Genomic DNA, 22,360 nt, shown 5'->3' with positions numbered 1-22,360 from the left:
GATGCGAGCTTCAACTGGAAGCCAGTGGAGGGAGCGGAGGAGCGGGGTGACGTGAGAGAACTTGGGAAGGTTGAACACCAGACGGGCTGCGGCGTTCTGGATGAGTTGTAGGGGTTTAATGGCACAGGCAGGGAGCCCAGCCAACAGCGAGTTGCAGTAATCCAGACGGGAGATGACAAGTGCCTGGATTAGGACCTGCGCCGCTTCCTGTGTGAGGCAGGGTCGTACTCTGCGGATGTTGTAGAGCATGAACCTACAGGAACGTAGGTTGAAACATGAAACAAGACACTGTAACAGAAGCAAGGTAACATGAACACAGGTACAAAACCAACTGAAGAACAAAATGAAGGGACCTATACAGAGGAAGAAATGAGGTCCAGGTGTCTCATCATAACGATGAGTGCCAGGTGTCCATAATGATGGATGCCAAGTGCATGTAATGATGGATGCCAGGTGTCCGTAATGATGGATGCCAGGTGCATGTAATGATGGATGCCAGGTGCGTGTAATGATGGATGCCAGGTGCGCGTGAGGATTCCCAAGACTGGTGCTTAGTATTCCGGCAATGTCGCACGCCAGAAGGGAGGAGCAGACGTGACATGACCCCCCCCCCTCTGATGCACGGCCGCAGGACGTGGCCGACTAGGTGGACGACCTCGGGACGAGGAGCGGGTCGATCCGGGTAGCGAAGGTGGAAATCACAGAAGATGTTGAGATCCAGAATGTACTCCACCGGAACCCAACACTGCTCCTCAGACCCCTTGCAGTCCACCAGATACTGGAGCTGACCCCCACGGCACCGAGAGTCCAGCAGAGATCTGAAAGCATACTCCGGACTGCCCTCGATGTCCAGGGGTGTTGGTGTTGTGTCGTGGGGACAGCATTAGCTAGGGGACCAGGAACCACTGGCCTGAGAAGGGAGACATGAAACGAGGGTGAGATATGGTAGTGACTGGGCAGTTGTAACCAATACGTCACCTCGTTGACCCTCTGGAGAACCTTGAATGGCCCCACAAACCGGGGGCTTAGTTTCTTGCAGGGCAGGCAGAGTGGGAGGTTCCTGGTAGAAAGCCAGACACGATCCCAGTGTGGAACACAGGGGTCTCACTGCAGTGGCGGTCTGCCTGTTCTTTTTGACAATGGGCGGCATAACGAGTGACATCCTGCGCCAAGGTGGGCCACCAGTATTTCTCAGCGACGGAATGGATGGTGCGAGAAATACCTGGATGTCCAGCAACGACAGCTGTGTGTGCCCAGGTCAGTAGCCGATCCCTTATCCCTGTGGGAACATAGGTGCGCCCAGGAGGACAGTTCAGGGCTCCCTCTCTTGAGCCTGGTGGATCTCCACATCTATGTCCCAGACCACAGGAGCTACGACTCGGGAGGATGGGTTATAGGCTCACAGGACAGGGCCCTCTCAGGGCCCTCTCCTGAAATCATAGAGGTGGGACAAGGCATCGGCCTTGGTGTTCTTTGAGCCTGGGTGATAGGTTAGCGTGAAGTTAAACCTTGTGATGAAAAAGTCCCACCTTGCATGCCGTGGATTCAGCCTCCTCGCTGTCCAAATGTACTCCAGGTTCCTGTGGTCGGTGAGGATGACGAATTGTTCCTTGGCGCCCTACAGCCAGTGTCTCCACTCTTCTAATGCCAACTTCACCCGCCAGGAGCTCTCGATCGCCGACTTCGTAGTTACTTTCTGCAGGGGACATTTTCTTAGAATAAAACGCACGGGTTCCCCTGTCGTTGAGACAAAATTGCCCCCGCGCCTACCTTGGAAGCGTCCACCTCCACCACAAAGGATATCGTGGATATCGTGGATCTGGATGTTTCAGCAATGGGGCAGAGGTGAAACGTCCCTTGAGAAGACGGAAGGCCTCATCGGCTGCTGGACCCCACACCAACCTATGGGGGCCGCCCTTAAGGAGAGAAGTGAGAGGAGTGGCAACAAAGCTGAAATTCCTGATGAAACGACGGTAGAAGTTGACAAACCCCAAAAAACGTTGTAACCCTTTAATGGTGGTTGGGACTGGCCATGACCTGACTGCATCTACCTTCTTGTCGATTGTAGGCACTCTGCAGGTCCAGTTTGGTGCAGAACCGGGCCCCGTGGAGTTGCTCGATGGCATATGGCACCAACGGGAGGGGGTACCAATACTTCTTGGTAACTTCATTGAGTCCTCTGTAATCAATGCAAGGGTGTAATCCTCCATCCTTCTTGGCCACGAAGAAGAAACCAGCCAATGCAGGAGAAGTGGACGTGCAGATGAACCCCTGCCTACTGATTGTAATCCTCCATGGCCTGGGTCTCAGCCACTGACAGAGGGTAGATGCGTCTGCGTGGAGGTGTTGCATCAGCAAGTAGGCCGATGGCCACAGTCCCAGGGGTGATGAGGAGGGAGATAGGTGGCCCGGGTCTTGGAGAATACCTCCATCAGATCGTGGTATACCTCCGGGATGTTATGCTGAAGGGCTAACAAAGGCCTCTCAAACGATGTGGAACCACAGGAAACAGGGAAGCAGGCTCTCCGGCATTTAGGTGACCAGTCTGTGATTCTCATCCTAGACCATGAAATGGTGGGGTTATGGTGTTGAAGCCAAGGGAGGCAGAGGATGATCTTGTGAACTGGTGCACTGGTGATGAAGAATATTTTCCTGATGATTGGACTCCACGGTGGGGGTGAGCGGTTGAGTGATGTGTGTAATGGTTCCGGATCCTGATGGCCGATAATCGAGACCTTGCACCGAAAAAGTAGAGGAGAGCGGGTATGAAGTAATATTGAGAGAGGGAGGCAAGGGTCTGATCCATAAGAAATCCATAAAATTCCCTCCTTGACCACAGTACATACAGAGCCCCAGTTGTATCCATCTGCGGCACGCCGCCGCGGGGAGGTGTGTGACCCCTATCTCCATGGGTTCAGGCTCTGATTCCGAGTATTCGCCTGAAGGAGGGAGAGAAGCGATGAAGATGCCGACGCTCCCGGAGAAGGTTATCCAGACGGATGGCTATCGCAATGAGTGCGTCCAGGGTAAGGTTGACGTGTCGGCAAGCCAGTTCCGTCTGGACCTCCTTGCGCAAACCTCTTCTTAATAGCGTGCGAAGCGCCAGTTCATTCCATCCACTGGATGCTGCTACTGTCTGGAAGGTGAGCGCGTACTCAGCAGCTGTCTGACCCCCCTGTCGTAATTGAAGTAGATGCTCACCTCCCTCTCTGCCCTCCGGGGGATGATCAAAGATACATTTAAAACAGAGCCATAAACCCCTCATATGAATTTAGCTCCTCCTCTCCTCTCTCTCAGACAGCCGTAGCCCATTCCAATGCCCACTCCGTCAGCAGAGAAATAACCGTGGCAACCTTAAACAGCTCGGTGGTGGGGGCTCCCATCTGGTGTGTAAAATAAAGGGAGCACTGAAGTAGGAAGCCACGTCATTTGGATGGGGTACCGTCATATTTCTCTGGGAGGAATAAATGGGCATTGCTGACCGGAGCGTGTTGCTGAATGGGCTGTTGGGCTGGCTCACTGGGTAGGCTGGATCTAGAGTATCCTCCACTAGTAGGATGCAGCGCCTCCCGGGAATGTTTGAGACGCTGCAAACTGCGAAGGACCTCTTCCATGGCCGTCCTCAGTTGTGCCAGCTGGTCATGCTGCCGACGCAGAAGGTAACCCTGTTCATCGACCGTCAGAGAGATATCAGATTTTCATGCTTTTTCCATTGTTGGAGTTGGTATTCTGTAACGATGACACCGCGAGTCGAGAAGCAGGTGCAGGTAAAACGTTTAATGAAAACAACAAACATGAAACAAGACAGCGCAAAGGAAGCGAGGCAACATGAACACAGGTGCAATACCAACTGAGGAATGAACAAAAGTAAGGGACCTATGAAGGGGAGGTAATGAGGTCAGGTGTGAATCATAACGATGAGTGCCAGCTGTGTGTAATGATGAGTGCCAGCTGTGCGTAATGATGAGTGCCAGCTGTGCGTAATGATGAGTGCCAGGTGTGTGTAATGATGAGTGTCAGGTGTGCGTAATGATGAGTGCCAGCAGTGAGTAATGATGAGTGCCAGGTGTGCGTAATGATGAGTGCCAGCTGTGCGTAATGATGAGTGCCAGAACCGGTGGTTAGTACTCCAGCGACGTCGCACAACGGAGGGGAGGAGCAGGAGTAGACGTGACAGCGGAAACCAGATTGCATACCAGAGAGAATACTATACACATCAAGAAAGCTAATCAGTTGATTATTTACAAGTTTTTTCCAAAAATTTTGATAAATAGGGCAAAATAGAAATTGGCCTATAACAAGTTAGGATCAGCTTGATCTCCCCCTTGAAATAAAAGATGCACCGTGGCTGCCTTCCAACCAATGGGAACTTCCCCAAAGAGGAGAGACAGGTTAAAAAGGTCAGAGATGAGCTTGGTGATGATAGGGGCAGCAACCTTAAAGAAGAAAGGGTCTAAACCATCTGAACCAGATGTTTTTTTGGGGTCAAGTTTCGGGAGCTCCTTTAGCACCTCGGACTCAGTGACCGTCTGCAGGGAGAAACTTTGTAGTGGGGCAGAGGAAAAAGAGAGAGGAGCATCGGGACTAGTCGCATTAGAAGGGGTGGGAGATGAGGAAATGTTGGGCGGGCAAGGAGGCATGGCTGAGTCGAAATGGAATCCTGACTTAATGAAGTGGTGATTAAAGAGCTCAGCCATGTGCTTCTTGTCAGTAACAACCACATGATCAACATTAAGGGACATGGGCAGCTGTGACGAGGAGGGTTTAAACGTTTTCCAGAACTTCTTAGGGTTAGACCCAGAGAGAGAGAACTGCTCCTTAAAGTAAATAACTTTGGCCTTCTGGATAGCCTGAGTGCACTTACATGTATTTCTCATTTGTCTGAACGAGAGCCAGTCAGCCTGAGTAAGTGTGTGCCGAGCCTTAGGCCAAATTGAGTTGTTGAGGTGGAGTAACTCTGCCAGATCACGGTCGAACCAGGGGCTGAACCTGTTTTTAATTCTCGTTTTCTTTATGGGGGCATGTTTATTAACAATAACACTGAAAAAAAGAAGGTCCAAGTGTCTTTTACAGTTGCCAGGTCATGAAGGAAGGTTTGCTCATTCAAGTTTTTTAGCAAGTGTCTATGACAAATCAGGACAGATAATAGGCCACAGTCAGGACAGAGGGGAGGGGGGAGAGGGAGGGAGTGGTTTGAGAGAAAAAAAGAGAGATGGGACAGAGAGAGAGGGTGATAGACAGAGAGAGGAGAGCGAGAGAGAGAGAGAGAGAGAGAGAGTGTGTATGTTCAGTGTGTGTGTGTTCAGTGTGTGTGTGTTCAATTTGTGTGTGTGTTCAATTTGTGTGTGTTCAGTGTGTGCGTGTGTGTGTTCAGTGTGTGTGTGTTCAATTTGTGTGTGTGTGTGTTCAGTGTGTCTGTGTTCAATGTGTGCGTGTGTGTGTGTGTGTGTGTGTGTGTGTGTGTGGAAGGAGGGGATTTAGCATGCCATCAAGCATGTCAAGGCTGTCTATGTCTGAGAGAACATGATTCTAGAGGTAGGAGACAGACACCATCCATCAGCTGGCCTGTCATTTCCAGATGTCACCCTCTCCTGAGCGATGGTATGATATTTAAAATAATCAACATTTTAATGCCACCAGATATCAATTTAATCAATCAATGTCAACAACACAACAAACAAAATCCTCAGAAAAAATAAATAACAAAATCACATCAAATCACATCAAATCATATCATATCAAATCAAAGAATATACAATCATATCATATCAAATCATATACAATCAAATCATATATTATCAAATCATATCTTTATTTTATTTTATCCTTTGTTGTTTTCCTCACGCTCTATTCTATTTTAGATGATTCTAGACTGGCCCCCAGTCTCCGTTTAGATTCCATCTAGACTGGCCTTCAGTCTCCGTTTAGATTCCATCTAGACTGGCCTTCAGTCTCTGTTTAGATTCCATCTAGACTGGCCCCCAGTCTCCGTTTAGATTCCATCTAGACTGGCCTTCAGTCTCTGTTTAGATTCCATGTAGACTGGCCTTCAGTCTCTGTTTAGATTCCATCTAGACTGGCCTTCAGTCTCTGTTTAGATTCCATGTAGACTGGCCTTCAGTCTCTGTTTAGATTCCATCTAGACTGGCCTTCAGTCTCTGTTTAGATTCCATGTAGACTGGCCTTCAGTCTCTGTTTAGATTCCATCTAGACTGGCCTTTAGTCTCTGTTTAGATTATTGTAGACTGGCCTTCAGTCTCTGTTTAGATTCCATCTAGACTGGCCTTCAGTCTATGTTCATATTCCATCTAGACCGCTCTTCAGTCTCTGTTTTCTTCTGTTACATCTGGAGTGTAACAATGTGAGATTGATGAGGTTGAGTGGCCAGATGGTTTTCAGTGAATAAAGGGGCCATTTTGGGACAAAGCTCTGATTGGTTTCGGTCCTTCCCCCCCTTCTTTCTCCCACTCTGTGTTCCAGTGTTATGTGTCCTAACAACGCACCCTGTAATGTCTATGTTACGTTGTTCTCAGACATTCAACAAAAGACCAACATAGAGAAAGAGAGTTTAGCTCAATGTACAAACCCCCTTAACAAAGAGTGTATGAGGAAGAGTTAGCCAGAGAGGTGATGAGAGACAAACCTACCTGTGTTGTAGTGCTTGGTACAGTATCGCAGGTCTTTCTCCTCTTTCAGTATAAACTGAGGTAACGTCAGCCCATCTGCTACCTGCACGGCTCCCTTCTCATCCCACTCAAATATGAGATCATTCATCGTATAGCCGACTGGATGGGAGCAGTTTGAAACAAGATCATTATTACCACAGTATTACTACAGTCTTACTACCACAGTATCACAGTACATTCAAGCTGTTTGTAAGAGAGAAAACAAATATTATTGACAATGTGGTATGATGAAGGTTTAAATGCCTTGATCAACCAACTCTACCGTAGCTCCACAGTGTTCATATAGAAGCAATACATGTTGTTTTCATTCTTCACACCTGAGAACAATGAGTCAAGAAAAAAGAAAAATCCATAATTTCCAAAGAGAAGAGGTGGGGAGGGAGGGACAAGCCGGTGTTGGCTGGTTAGAGCAGGTTGGAGGAGGTTGGTCCCCCCTGACTCCCTCTCTGTCCCTTCCCTGTATCTGCACTCTGCTGCTGGAGGGGCTTGTGTAAATCACTGGGCCTTTCATCATACTGTCCTCCAGACCAGAGACACATCCATCACACTAACACAAAATAAATACTTTCCCTCTACCCTACCTGTGTGTGTGTGTGCGTGTGTGTGTGTGTGTGTGTGATAACTGTGTTCCTAAAGGATAATGGAATACCCACAACTCTCCAGCTGCATGATACAGGTCTGTACGTCCATTGGGAAGTTCTTCAAGTCCATGGGACAGGCCAGGACCAGTGTTATTCTGGTCACATAGAATAGAACACAACAGAACAAAACAGAACAGAACAGCACAAAACAGGAAAGAGCAGAACAGACAGGCCAGGATCAGCGTTATTTTGTTAACACGTTTACATAGAATAGAATGGAATAGAATAGAATGGAATGGAGTAGAATGGAATACAATAGAATATAATGGAATAGAATAGAATGGAATGGAGTAGAATGGAATACAATAGAATATAATGGAATAGAATAGAATGGAATGGAGTAGAATGGAATACAATAGAATATAATGGAATTAAAAAGTAATGAAATTGAATAGAATAGAATGGAATGGGATAGAATGGAATAGCATATAATGAAATATAATACAATGGAATGGAATACAATGGAATACAATAGAATATAATGGAATAGAAAGTAATGTAATGTAATAGAATAGAATGGAATAGCAAATAATGAAATATAATAGAATGGAATGGAATAGAATGGAATAGAACTGAATATAATAGAATAAAATGGAATGAAGTAGAATATTATGGAGTAGAATTGAATGGAAGACTAGAATGGAATATAATGGAGTAGAATTGAATGGAAGATTAGAATGGAATAGAATGGAATGAATGGAATAGAATTGAATGGAATAGAATGGAATGGAATTAAGTATAATATAATGGTATAGAATTGAATGGAATAGAATGGAATGGAATTAAATATAATTTAATGGAATAGAATTGAATGGAAGAATGGAATAGAATTGAATGGAAAAATTGAATAGAATAGCATATAATGGCATAGAATATATATATATTTTTGAATATAATAGAATGGAATAGAATAAAATGGAAGAATGGAAATTAATAGAATATAATGAATGGAATAGACAGGGTAACATATTGTTATAAACCACTAGCACAGCCTTACAGGAGGAGAAGCAGGGTAACATATTGTTCTAAACCACTAGCACGGCATTACAGGAGGAGAAGCAGGGTAACATATTGTTATACACCACTAGCACAGCATTACAGGAGGAGAAGCAGGGTAACATATTGTTATAAACCTCTAGCATAGTATTACAGGAGGAGAGGCAGGGTAACATATTGTTATAAACCACTAGCACAGCATTACAGGAGGAGAAGCAGGGTAACATATTGTTATAAACCACTAGCACAGCATTACAGGAGGAGAAGCAGGGTAACATATTGTTATAAACCACTAGCACAGCATTACAGGAGGAGAAGCAGGGTAACATATTGTTATAAACCACTAGCACGGCATTACAGGAGGAGAAGCAGGGTAACATATTGTTATAAACCACTAGCACAGCCTTACAGGAGGAGAAGCAGGGTAACATATTGTTATAAACCACTAGCACGGCATTACAGGAGGAGAAGCAGGGTAACATATTGTTATAAACCACTAGCACAGCATTACAGGAGGAGAAGCAGGGTAACATATTGTTATAAACCACTAGCACATCATTACAGGAGGAGAGGCAGGGTAACATATTGTTCTAAACCACTAGCACGGCATTACAGGAGGAGAAGCAGGGTAACATATTGTTATAAACCACTAGCACGACATTACAGGAGGAGAAGCAGGGTAACATATTGTTATAAACCACTAGCACAGCATTACAGGAGGAGAAGCAGGGTAACATATTGTTATAAACCACTAGCACAGCATTACAGGAGGAGAAGCAGGGTAACATATTGTTATAAACCACTAGCACAGCCTTACAGGAGGAGAAGCAGGGTAACATATTGTTCTAACGGCTATATTTCCTGTCATGATGCCTTGTAATCTAAAAGGTTACAATACACATCTCAGGCATTCTTCCCCTCATGCCAAACACCTTCCTGCTTGCCGTGCACGTGAACCTCATCCCCAAACACCTTCCTGCTTGCCGTGCACGTGAACCTCATCCCCAAACACCTTCCTGCTTGCCGTGCACGTGGAACCTCATCCCCAAACACCTTCCTGCTTGCCGTGCACGTGAACCTCATCCCCAAACACCTTCCTGCTTGCCGTGCACGTGAACCTCATCCCCAAACAGACTGGCTGCATCTCCATGCTATTGTTCATACCGCGAGTATAGAAAAACATCTATAGAAGAGGCAGCCATTCATGCTTCAACCTAGACGGCTGCTGTTACTTTTATCTTGAGATACATGTAGGTAGGAGAGGAGCAGGTCTATTGGTTGCATTGCATTCATAGTTTACTTATACCGCAGTGTGACATCATCACCGTTACACGACAAATGTTATTTATAAGGATTCTTTTTTTTCAATCAGAAAAGACACTGAGGCAGGTTCTCTTTAACGTGGGGTCAGGTGAGATCAAAGACACTGAGGCAGGTTCTCTTTAACGTGGGGTCAGGTGAGATCAAAGACACTGAGGCAGGTTCTCTTTAACGTGGGGTCAGGTGAGATCAAAGACACTGAGGCAGGTTCTCTTTAACGTGGGGTCAGGTGAGAATCAAAGACACTGAGGCAGGTTCTCTTTAACGCGGGGTCAGGTGAGAATCAAAGACACTGAGGCAGGTTCTCTTTAACGTGGGGTCAGGTGAGAATCAAAGACACTGAGGCAGGTTCTCTTTAACGCGGAGTCAGGTGAGATCAAAGACACTGAGGCAGGTTCTCTTTAACGTGGGGTCAGGTGAGATCAAAGACACTGAGGCAGGTTCTCTTTAACGCGGAGTCAGGTGAGATCAAAGACACTGAGGCAGGTTCTCTTTAACGTGGGGTCAGGTGAGATCAAAGACACTGAGGCAGGTTCTCTTTAACGTGGGGTCAGGTGAGAATCAAAGACACTGAGGCAGGTTCTCTTTAACGTGGGGTCAGGTGAGATCAAAGACACTGAGGCAGGTTCTCTTTAACGTGGGGTCAGGTGAGATCAAAGACACTGAGGCAGGTTCTCTTTAACGTGGGGTCAGGTGAGAATCAAAGACACTGAGGCAGGTTCTCTTTAACGTGGGGTCAGGTGAGATCAAATACACTGAGGCAGGTTCTCTTTAACGTGGGGTCAGGTGAGAATCAAAGACACTGAGGCAGGTTCTCTTTAACGCGGAGTCAGGTGAGATCAAAGACACTGAGGCAGGTTCTCTTTAACGTGGGGTCAGGTGAGATCAAAGACACTGAGGCAGGTTCTCTTTAACGTGGGGTCAGGTGAGATCAAAGACACTGAGGCAGGTTCTCTTTAACGTGGGGTCAGGTGAGAATCAAAGACACTGAGGCAGGTTCTCTTTAACGCGGGGTCAGGTGAGAATCAAAGACACTGAGGCAGGTTCTCTTTAACGCGGAGTCAGGTGAGATCAAAGACACTGAGGCAGGTTCTCTTTAACGCGGGGTCAGGTGAGATCAAAGACACTGAGGCAGGTTCTCTTTAACGTGGGGTCAGGTGAGAATCAAAGACACTGAGGCAGGTTCTCTTTAACGTGGGGTCAGGTGAGAATCAAAGACACTGAGGCAGGTTCTCTTTAACACGGAGTCAGGTGAGAATCAAAGACATTGAGGCAGGTTCTCTTTAACGCGGAGTCAGGTGAGATCAAAGACACTGAGGCAGGTTCTCTTTAAGGTTCTCTTTAACGCGGAGTCAGGTGAGAATCAAAGACACTGAGGCAGGTAGGATGAAATACACTGAGGCAGGTTCTCTTTAACGCGGGGTCAGGTGAGAATCAAAGACACTGAGGCAGGTTCTCTTTAACGCGGAGTCAGGTGAGAATCAAATACACTGAGGCAGGTTCTCTTTAACGCGGAGTCAGGTGAGATCAAAGACACTGAGGCAGGTTCTCTTTAACGTGGGGTCAGGTGAGATCAAAGACACTGAGGCAGGTTCTCTTTAACGTGGGGTCAGGTGAGAATCAAAGACACTGAGGCAGGTTCTCTTTAACACGGAGTCAGGTGAGAATCAAAGACATTGAGGCAGGTTCTCTTTAACGCGGAGTCAGGTGAGATCAAAGACACTGAGGCAGGTTCTCTTTAAGGTTCTCTTTAACGCGGAGTCAGGTGAGAATCAAAGACACTGAGGCAGGTAGGATGAAATACACTGAGGCAGGTTCTCTTTAACGCGGGGTCAGGTGAGAATCAAAGACACTGAGGCAGGTTCTCTTTAACGCGGAGTCAGGTGAGAATCAAAGACACCGAGGCAGGTTCTCTTTAACGCGGAGTCAGGTGAGAATCAAAGACACTGAACAGGTAGGATGAAATACACTGAGGCAGGTTCTCTTTAACGCGGGGTCAGGTGAGAATCAAATACACTGAGGCAGGTTCTCTTTAACGTGGGGTCAGGTGAGATCAAAGACACTGAGGCAGGTTCTCTTTAACGCGGAGTCAGGTGAGAATCAAAGACACTGAGGCAGGTTCTCTTTAACGCGGAGTCAGGTGAGATCAAAGACACTGAGGCAGGTTCTCTTTAACGCGGAGTCAGGTGAGATCAAAGACACTGAGGCAGGTTCTCTTTAACGCGGGGTCAGGTGAGAATCAAAGACACTGAGGCAGGTTCTCTTTAACGCGGGGTCAGGTGAGAATCAAAGACACTGAGGCAGGTTCTCTTTAACGCGGGGTCAGGTGAGCTCAAATCAATCTAATGGGTTCATTTGATGGTGTCAAGGTAAGAGATGAGAAGGACTCTTCTCCCTGCCTTCCCATGGCTGTTTATAAGGATCCAATTCCTCTCTGTCTGTCCAAGGGTTGAATACTAGGGTTGATAACAGATCAAATACATTGCAAAAATGCTTGCATTTAAAGTCGATCACTTTTGTTGTTATGTGGATGTTAATATCTGTTTTGTTTCCACCGTAAGCAATATAATATGCCATAGGCCATGCACCGGATAGACATTCATCTGTCAGCTATAGGTCTAGCACCGGATAGACATGAATCTGTCAGCTATAGGTCTCGCACCGGATAGACATTCATCTGTCAGCTATAGGTCTAGCACCGGATAGACATTCATCTGTCAGCTATAGGTCTAGCACCGGATAGACATTCATCTTTCAGCTATAGGTCTAGCACCGGATAGACATTCATCTGTCAGCAATAGGTCTAGCACCGGATAGACATTCATCTGTCAGCTATAGGTCTAGCACCGGATAGACATTAATCTGTCAGCTATAGGTCTAGCACCGGATAGACATTCATCTGTCAGCTATAGGTCTAGCACCGGATAGACATTCATCTGTCAGCTATAGGTCTAGCACCGGATAGACATTCATCTGTCAGCTATAGGTCTAGCACCGGATAGACATTCATCTGTCAGCTATAGGTCTAGCACCGGATAGACATTCATCTGTCAGCTATAGGTCTAGCACCGGATAGACATTCATCTGTCAGCTATAGGTCTAGCACCGGATAGACATTCATCTTTCAGCTATAGGTCTAGCACCGGATAGACATTCATCTGTCAGCTATAGGTCTAGCACCGGATAGACATTCATCTGTCAGCTATAGGTCTAGCACCGGATAGACATTCATCTGTCAGCTATAGGTCTAGCACCGGATAGACATTCATCTGTCAGCTATAGGTCTAGCACCGGATAGACATTCATCTTTCAGCTATAGGTCTAACACCGGATAGACATTCATCTGTCAGCTATAGGTCTAGCACCGGATAGACATTCTGAGAAACTAACAAGAAAAGAGGAAGGTACAACAAGAAAATAACAGCATACCGAATACTATACAATACGTTTCCATTTTTTGAAATCCTTAGTAGTTTGTTGTCAGTCGTAACCTCATGGAAATTGGCGCCTTTTTCGTTGGCGAAGAACAAATCAGGTTTCCAGATAGAGTCCAACATAGACGGGTCCAGGTCGAGAGAGTCATCGGGGTATTCACTATAGGCCAGCCTGGGGTCGTTCCATTGCTGCCTCAGGAAGATATTCACTCTGTAGTCCTGGGGAGAGAACAGTTAAATGTCAATCAGTGCATCAGATTGTCAGAGAAAGTCCTAGGTGTGTCAGTGCATTGTATAGCCAGGACTCAGGGGAGGTTTGATTGTTTGTTTAATTTAATAATTGATTTCTGGGTTAAAGGATTGACATGGGGATTTCAAGGCCATCAGACTGTTTATTTATTTATTTTTTATTTCACCTTTATTTAACCAGGTAGGCAAGTTGAGATCACGTTCTCATTTACAATTGCGACCACCACTAACAGTGGCTGCTGCCAACATACTGACTCAACTCCAGCCTCTTTAATAATGCAAAAAATGATGGAAAAATGTATCACTAGTCACTTTAAACACATACCCTACATTACTCATCTCATATGTATATACTGTACTCTCTACCATGTACTGCATCTTGCCATCTTTATGTAATACATGTATCACTAGCCACTTTAAACAATGCCACTTAATATAATGTTTACATACCCTACATTACTCATCTCATATGTATATACTGTACTCTATACCATCTACTGCATCTTGCCTATGCCGTTCTGTACCATCACTCATTCATATATTTAGATGTACATATTCTTCATCCCTTTACACTTGTGTATATAAGGTAGTAGTTGTGGAATTGTTAGGTTAGATTACTCGTTGGTTATTACTGCATTGTCGGAACTAGAAGCACAAGCATTTCGCTACACTCGCAATAACATCTGCTAACCACGTACGTGTATGTGACAAATACCATTTGATTTGATTTGGTTTCCAATTCTTTCGACCTAAAAGAAAAACCTATGCATTTGTATTGAATAAAGCTTAGTTAAACTAAAGATTCTATATTAGACGTTATTGGGCTTTCCATGTGTATATTGTTTATGCAAATCAAGCCTGTCTGGACAGTAGCAGCATTCTTAAGGTCGGAGCTAAATAACGGTCCTGGTGGTTCATGGTGTCCTTTAGAAAACACATATAGCCCTTCAATAGAGCTGTGGCCTTTAGCCACGACAGTCCACCGTAATTGTCAATTATTCTAGAGACGAGGCTGTGACGTAGCGAGGTATGACAGCAGGTGACCTTTCCAATGGCAATCAGCCACAACATTAGAAATATGTTTTCTAGAAATGATCTCACAACACACAGATACACCTGTTTTGTTATTATGGGAATTTTGTTTCAAAATAAAAATGAGTTTTAAGGAACACTGACTATGATCACAGAATGAGGTCTAGTCTGACTATGATCACAGAATGAGGTCTAGTCTGACTATGATCACAGAATGAGGTCTAGTCTGACTATGATTACAGAATGAGGTCTAGTCTGACTATGATTACAGAATGAGGTTTAGTCTGACTATGATTACAGAATGAGGTCTAGTCTGACTATGATTACAGAATGAGGTTTAGTCTGACTATGATTACAGAATGAGGTCTAGTCTGACTATGATCACAGAATGAGGTCTAGTCTGACTATGATTACAGAATGAGGTTTAGTCTGACTATGATCACAGAATGAGGTCTAGTCTGTCTGTGATTACAGAATGAGGTCTAGTCTGACTATGATTACAGAATGAGGTCTAGTCTGACTATGATTACAGAATGAGGTTTAGTCTGACTATGATCACAGAATGAGGTCTAGTCTGTCTGTGATTACAGAATGAGGTCTTCATAGACCTTTTCATTATTTAAAATAGCAGTAATCTAGATTCTTAACACACAGGTGGAATATGAAAATATCCCCCCAACAAAGGATACAATATAAGAGTGGAGGCCGTCATACAATTATCTCCCAGGGCAGTTAGGTCATTTCACATTATGGCAAAACATCTTCTGTTTTTCACGAGAAGTGATTGAAAGGGTTCTACATGGAACCCAAAATGGTTCTACTGTGAAACAAAAGGGTTCTACTGTGAAACAAAAGGGTTCTACTGTGAAACAAAAGGGTTCTACTTAAACCAAGAAGGGTTCTTTAAAGGGTTCTCCAATGTGGATAGCCAAATTGGTTTGCTGCCAACATAGAAATATAATTACCCTAAAGGGAAGCACCTGTTCAAGTCAATGTTCGGTGATGGGTGGATGGGCGGCCATATTGAGTAATTCAATTTCTATGACTGTCAAAGCTACCTTATGTGATGACTGATTTGACTGTTTGTTACTATCAACTCCTTACAACTACACATTTTAAGTCATATCAAGTAAGATAGAAAACAAATTGTCATCAATGTCAAATCCCACCAAATGGAAACACATTTAATGTGTGTGATAAGGATTAGCCCCTTTTTTTCTTCCATTTTTGCCTAAAATGTCCTACCCAAATCTAACTGCCTGTAGCTCAGGCCCTGGATAAAGGATATGCATATTATTGGTACCATTTCAATGGAAACACTTTGGAGTTTATGGGAAAGGAATGTAGTAGAATATTAACACAATAGATCTAGTAAGAGATAATACAAAGAAAACAAAACATAATACAAAGAAAACAACCGTTCTTTTGTATTTTCTTTGTATCATCATCTTTGAAATGCAAGACAAAGGCTATAATGTATTATTCCAGCCCAGGTGCAATTTACATTTTGGTCACTAGATGGCAGAAGTGTATGTGCAAAGTTTTAGACTGATCCAATGAACTATTGCATTTCTGTTCAATATTTTGTATCGAGACTGCCCAAATGTGCCTAATTTGTTTATTAATAACTTATTTTAAAAATTGTGCATTCTCCTCAAACAATTGCATGGTATTCTTTCACTGTAATAGCTACTGTAAATTAGACAGTGCAGTTAGATTAACAAGAATTTCAGCTTCCTGCAAATGTCAGATATATCTATACCCGTGGTCATTTTCTTGTTACTTACAACCTCATGCTAATCGCATTAGCCTACGTTAGCTCACTGTCCCATGGAAGGGACACGGATCCCGAAGAAGTTTTAACATAGTGTGACCAACTGGGTTCAAGCACGGTTCTCCTACACGAGAAAAGAGGATCAGGTCAGGAGCTCCAGAGCCAACAACACAACACTGCAGGTCCCAGTCTGGCTCTAACCCAACCTCTGCTACAACAGTCTGATTATGAACCATAGAGTATACTGTTAGATTAGAAAGCATAGAGTTGTCTCACACATTCCTCCATCATCATCATCATCATCATCAGCAGAAGCCATGGGTGAACTCACTCTCTCAGACATGTTGGGTGTGATTTCTCTTAGCTAACAGATTTACGGCAACAGCATAGCACCCAATCCATAATACAATTTTAGCCGAAAGCCAAATATACTCCTTCTCCGAGTCCTGACAGTGGCATATTTGAAACATTTTTTTTTTTTTTTTTTTGCTATGTAGTCTAATGTGACTTAGGTCTGCATGGAGCAACACCCAACCATCTCCAACAACTACCTGTAACAAACAAACATCAGGAATTTGGGATTTATGCGTTCACTCTCTAGCCTCCGGAAGAAAGAGAATGAAAGAGCAGCAGGCTAGGAATGAGTCTCAAATCGCATCCTATTCCCTACATAGTGCACTACTTTTGTCCAAAGCCCCTGAGCCATGGTCAAAGAATAGCCTGTCATTTGGGACTCAGGCTAGCAGAGCTAATTAAATAGCCTCTGGCTTTTCCCCTGGGTGTTGTAGCTTTAAAGCCGGGAAAACAATCAGACGGTGGTGGGCCACAGAGGACCTCAGGTTCCTTTTGTGGACCAGGAGCCAGCATGCATCCCAAATGGTACCCTATACCCTACATACCCTACACAGTACACTATTTTTGACCAGAGTCCACCCTATACCCTACATAGTACCCTACTTTTGACCAGAGTCCACCCTATACCCTACATAGTACACTACTTTTGACCAGAGTCCACCCTATACCCTACATAGTGCACTACTTGTGACCAGAGTCCACCCTATACCCTACATAGTGCACTACTTTTGACCAGAGTCCACCCTATACCCTACATAGTGCACTACTTGTGACCAGAGTCCACCCTATACCCTACATAGTGCACTACTTTTGACCAGAGTCCACCCTATACCCTACATAGTACACTATTTTTGACCAGAGTCCACCCTATACCCTACACAGTACACTATTTTTGACCAGAGTCCACCCTATACCCTACATAGTGCACTACTTTTGACCAGAGTCCACCCTATACCCTACATAGTACACTATTTTTGACCAGAGTCCACCCTAAACCCTACATACCCTACATAGTACACTACTTTTGACCAGAGCCCACCCTATACCCTACATAGTACACTACTTTTGACCAGAGTCCACCCTATACCATACCCTATACCCTACATAGTACACTACATTTGACCAGAGGCCACCCGATCCCCTACATAGTACCCTACTTTTGACCAGAGTCCACCCTATACCCTGCATAGTACACTACTTTTGACCAGAGCCCACCCTATACCCTACATAGTGCACTACTTTTGACCAGAGTCCACCCTATACCCTACATAGTACACTACTTTTGACCAGAGGCCACCCTATACCCTACATAGTACACTACTTTTGACCAGAGCCCACCCTATACCCTACATAGTACACTACTTTTGACCAGAGTCCACCCTATACCATACCCTATACCCTACAGAGTACACTACATTTGACCAGAGGCCACCCGATCCCCTACATAGTACACTACTTTTGACCAGAGTCCACCCTATACCCTACATAGTACACTACTTTTGACCAGAGCCCACCCTATACCCTACATAGTACACTACTTTTGACCAGAGCCCACCCTATACCCTACATAGTGCACTACTTTTGACCAGAGCCCACTATGCAGGGAGAATGGTGCCACCTGCGACTCAGACTCAGTCGGATCATTACACGAAACATTGTTCTCACCAGACCTATGAACACTAAAGATTTATTGATGGCATTCTCTTTAGTTTCACCTCCCCACATCCCTTATTCCATTTCTTTCTCAAATAGCATTCAGACAGAGAGAGACAAAAAGAGGGGGACAGAGATAGAGAAAGAGAGACAGAGAGACAGCGAGAGAGAGAGCAAGAGAGAGAGAGAGAGAGAGAGAGAGAGAGAGAGAAAGAGAGACAGACAGAAAGAGAGAGAGAGAAAGAGAGACAGACAGACAGAAAGAGAGAGAGAGAGAGAGAGAGAGAGAGAGAGAGAGAGACAGAGACAGAGACAGGGGGAGAGAGAGACAGAGAGAGGGAGAGAGCGAGAGAGACAGAGAGAGAAAGAGGGAGAGAGAGAGAGAGAGAGAGAGAGAGAGAGAGAGAGATAGATAGATAGATAGATAGATAGAAAGAGACAGACAGAAAGAGAGAGAGAGAGAGACAGACAAGGGGAGAGAGAGATAGAGAGAGGGAGAGAGACAGACATGGAGAGACAGAGAGAGAGCGAGAGAGAGTGAGAGAGAGAGAGAGAGAGAGAGAGAGAGAGAGAGAGAGAAAGACATAGAGAGACAGCGAGAGAGAGAGAGAGAGAGAGAGAGAGAAAGAGAGAGAGAGAGAGAGAGAGAGAGAGAGAGAGAGACTAGGACTTGGAGGAAAGGCATCCGGATCAATTCCACTGAGCGTAGAGGGAGAAAAAGAGTGGAACATTTGTTCTGCGTGAGGAGGTTGTGCAGTCTGCAGCAGTTTTAGTTGCTTGCTCTACTAACTCTACTGATACGTCTCCCCCAAGGAGACTTGGCATGGAGACTAGACACTAAGGCCTGGGCCATCCCAGCCCATCCCATCTCAACCCAGTTCATCCCAGCCCATCCCATCCTCGCACATCCCATCCCATCTCAACCCAGTTCATCCCAGCCCATCCCATCTCAACCCAGTTCATCCCAGCCCATCCCATCTCAACCCAGTTCATCCCAGCCCATCCCATCTCAACCCAGTTCATCCCAGCCCCTCCAAACCCATCCCATCCCATCCCAGCCCCTCCAAACCCATCCCATGCTTTATTTGTCCTGCTCTGAGCTCTCCGACACCCTTAAATATGTTGTCATTATGGTTGGAGAAATTAAATGATGACAATGAGGTAGGAAGGATCTGTCATCAGGGCCTGTTTGAATTCCATACTATGTAACTGAGTGCCTCCAGATGGATAGAGAGTCAACCTATTGTTTCTATAACTGCCAGTCAGTCCTTGACTGTATTTGACTGTACAGACAGGGATTTCCATCAGAGGACACATTGATCTGATAACTGTTATTTATTGGGTACAGACTGGTTGAATCAACGTTGAATTGACGTCAGTACCCAGTGGGTTGGGTCTGTTTCTATGATCTTATTTTTATAAAAACAGTAATTGAACAGTTATCTAACTAGGCAAGTCAATTAAGAGCAAATTCTTATTTACAATGATGGCCTACCAAAAGGCAAAAGGCCTCCCGCGGGGACGAGGATTGGGATTAAAAAGAAATACAATAGAAATATAGGACAAAACTAGCACCCTATATCACAACTCTACTATCTGTATCCATGTTGGTCTATTGTCCTTCTGTCTCCATGTTGGTCTACTGTCCTTCTGTCTCCATGTTGGTCTACTGTCCTTCTGTCCCCATGTCCTTCTGTCTCCATGTTGGTCTATTGTCCTTCTGTCTCCATGTTGGTCTACTGTCCTTCTGTCTCCATGTCCTTCTGTCTCCATGTTGGTCTACTGTTCTTCTGTCTCCATGTTGGTCTACTGTCCTTCTGTCTCCATGTTGGTCTACTGTCCTTCTGTCTCCATGTTGGTCTACTGTCCTTCTGTCCCCATGTCCTTCTGTCTCCATGTTGGTCTATTGTCCTTCTGTCTCCATGTTGGTCTACTGTCCTTCTGTCTCCATGTCCTTCTGTCTCCATGTTGGTCTACTGTTCTTCTGTCTCCATGTTGGTCTACTGTCCTTCTGTCTCCATGTTGGTCTACTGTCCTTCTGTCTCCATGTTGGTCTACTGTCCTTCTGTCTCCATGTCCTTCTGTCTCCATGTTGGTCTACTGTCCTTCTGTCTCCATGTCCTTCTGTCTCCATGTTGGTCTACTGTCCTTCTGTCTCCATGTCCTTCTGTCTCCATGTTGGTCTACTGTCCTTCTGTCTCCATGTTGGTCTACTGTCCTTCTGTCTCCATGTCCTTCTGTCTCCATGTTGGTCTACTGTCCTTCTGTCTCCATGTCCTTCTGTCTCCATGTTGGTCTACTGTTCTTCCATCTACATGTTGATATACTGTCCTTCAAACAACATATATTTCACCTCATTGTCTTTTTATAGATATTCTAGACCTCTTGATCTACTATCTTGATAAATAATCGACAAACAACTGATTATTATGACCCCTTGAAGACATGAAGACATCTGAACAGTAGATATGAAGCCCCTCTGAACTGAGTTTTGAATAGAGATTAAGTTCGACGAGGCAGATAAATATTATTCTAAATATTCAGGTCGAGGAGGCACTGCTTGTAATTCCAGAAGGGAACCGTTGGACACACTGCATATTAAGCCCATCGTTATTTAAATTAAATCACAATCTTGGAGGCATAGTTATGCAAGTCAAAATACTGTTGAAAATAAAAATGATTCAGTGTATCCTCACGTTAACTTCAAAATATCAATATCAACAGAAAGAAATGTACTTTATGTTGAAGTGTTTTTACATTGAAAAGGTCAACACATTTGGACTCACCATTGTTGTTTCAGCGATGGACCCAAAACTGTTAATAAAAATGTTGCACGTTACGTTTACAGGGGGACCTGTGAAAGAATGAAAAATAAAAATGATTATTTTCTTATTTACAGAACTGTGAAACAAAAACCCCTCCTTGCAGACAGAAAACGTACAGAAAACACCTTGATTACACAGAAAACACAGTCCTTCCACCTTGATTATACAGAAAACACAGCCCTTCCACCTTTATTACACTGAAAACACAGCCCTTCCACCTTGATTATACAGAAAACACAGCCCTTCCACCTTGATTATACAGAAAACACAGTCCTTCCACCTTGATTATACAGAAAACACAGTCCTTCCACCTTTATTACACTGAAAACACAGTCCTTCCACCTTTATTACACTGAAAACACAGCCCTTCCACCTTGATTATACAGAAAACACAGCCCTTCCACCTTGATTATACAGAAAACACAGTCCTTCCACCTTGATTATACAGAAAACACAGTCCTTCCACCTTTATTACACTGAAAACACAGTCCTTCCACCTTGATTACACTGAAAACACAGCCCTTCCACCTTTATTACACTGAAAACACAGCCCTTCCACCTTGATTATACAGAAAACACAGTCCTTCCACCTTGATTACACAGAAAACACAGTCCTTCCACCTTGATTATACAGAAAACACAGTCCTTCCACCTTTATTACACTGAAAACACAGTCCTTCCACCTTGATTATACTGAAAACATAAAGTCCTTCCTCAATATGAATCATGTTAAGTAGTATATTGTGGAACACATCATATAATAGAATAGAATAAAATATGCCATTTAGCAGATGCTTTTTTCCAAAGCGATTTCGTCTTTATGTACATGCGATCCTGGGAATCTTCAGAGGGCCACAACGGAATTCCCCATAAGCCTGTAATATACTAGTACTGTAATATCACGTTGTAAACACACAGCGCTCCATGTTGACTGAGAGATTCTGAGAGTATCTCCACCCCCCCCCACCCCCCCCCACCACTAGTACTGTAATATCACGTTGTAAACACACAGCGCTCCATGTTGACTGAGAGATTCTGAGAGTATCTCCACTCCCCCCCCACCACTAGTACTGTAATATCACGTTGTAAACACACAGCGCTCCATGTTGACTGGAGTGACAAAAGTGGTGACAAAAGTTGACTTTCAATGGGCTCAAAGGAGAAAGAACAGCAATGGGAACAAGTCTAGCCCCCATCCACCCCCTCAGGAAGTAGGCAGATATTGGCTTTATGCGGTAAATCACGGTACCAAACCACTCCTTAGGCGGTACCAAACCCCTCCTTAGGCGGTACCAAACCCCTCCTTAGGCGGTACCAAACCCCTCCTTAGGCGGTACCAAACCCCTCCTTAGGCGGTACCAAACCACTCCTTAGGCGGTACCAAACCCCTCCTTAG

At 44.7% G+C, this 22,360-nt stretch overlaps 1 protein-coding gene across 1 annotated transcript in view; it reads right to left on the bottom strand.

The window, feature by feature from the left end:
• The window catches only part of glra1 (glycine receptor, alpha 1), a 121,747-nt gene that overhangs the window by 44,639 nt on the left and 54,748 nt on the right, over positions 1 to 22,360 (bottom strand). Inside the window, exons 5-8 of the mRNA XM_065018339.1 lie at positions 20,926 to 20,993; positions 13,073 to 13,296; positions 7,340 to 7,422; positions 6,648 to 6,785 (exon numbers count right to left, since the gene is read on the bottom strand). Coding sequence (XP_064874411.1) covers positions 6,648 to 6,785; positions 7,340 to 7,422; positions 13,073 to 13,296; positions 20,926 to 20,993 — 513 coding nt within the window. The remainder of the gene's footprint in view (positions 1 to 6,647; positions 6,786 to 7,339; positions 7,423 to 13,072; positions 13,297 to 20,925; positions 20,994 to 22,360) is intronic.

This window comes from Oncorhynchus nerka, linkage group LG5 (genome assembly GCF_034236695.1).
Source record: "Oncorhynchus nerka isolate Pitt River linkage group LG5, Oner_Uvic_2.0, whole genome shotgun sequence".
Lineage (NCBI taxonomy): Eukaryota > Metazoa > Chordata > Actinopteri > Salmoniformes > Salmonidae > Oncorhynchus > Oncorhynchus nerka.
This window is presented reverse-complemented; position numbering and strand designations above follow the sequence as displayed.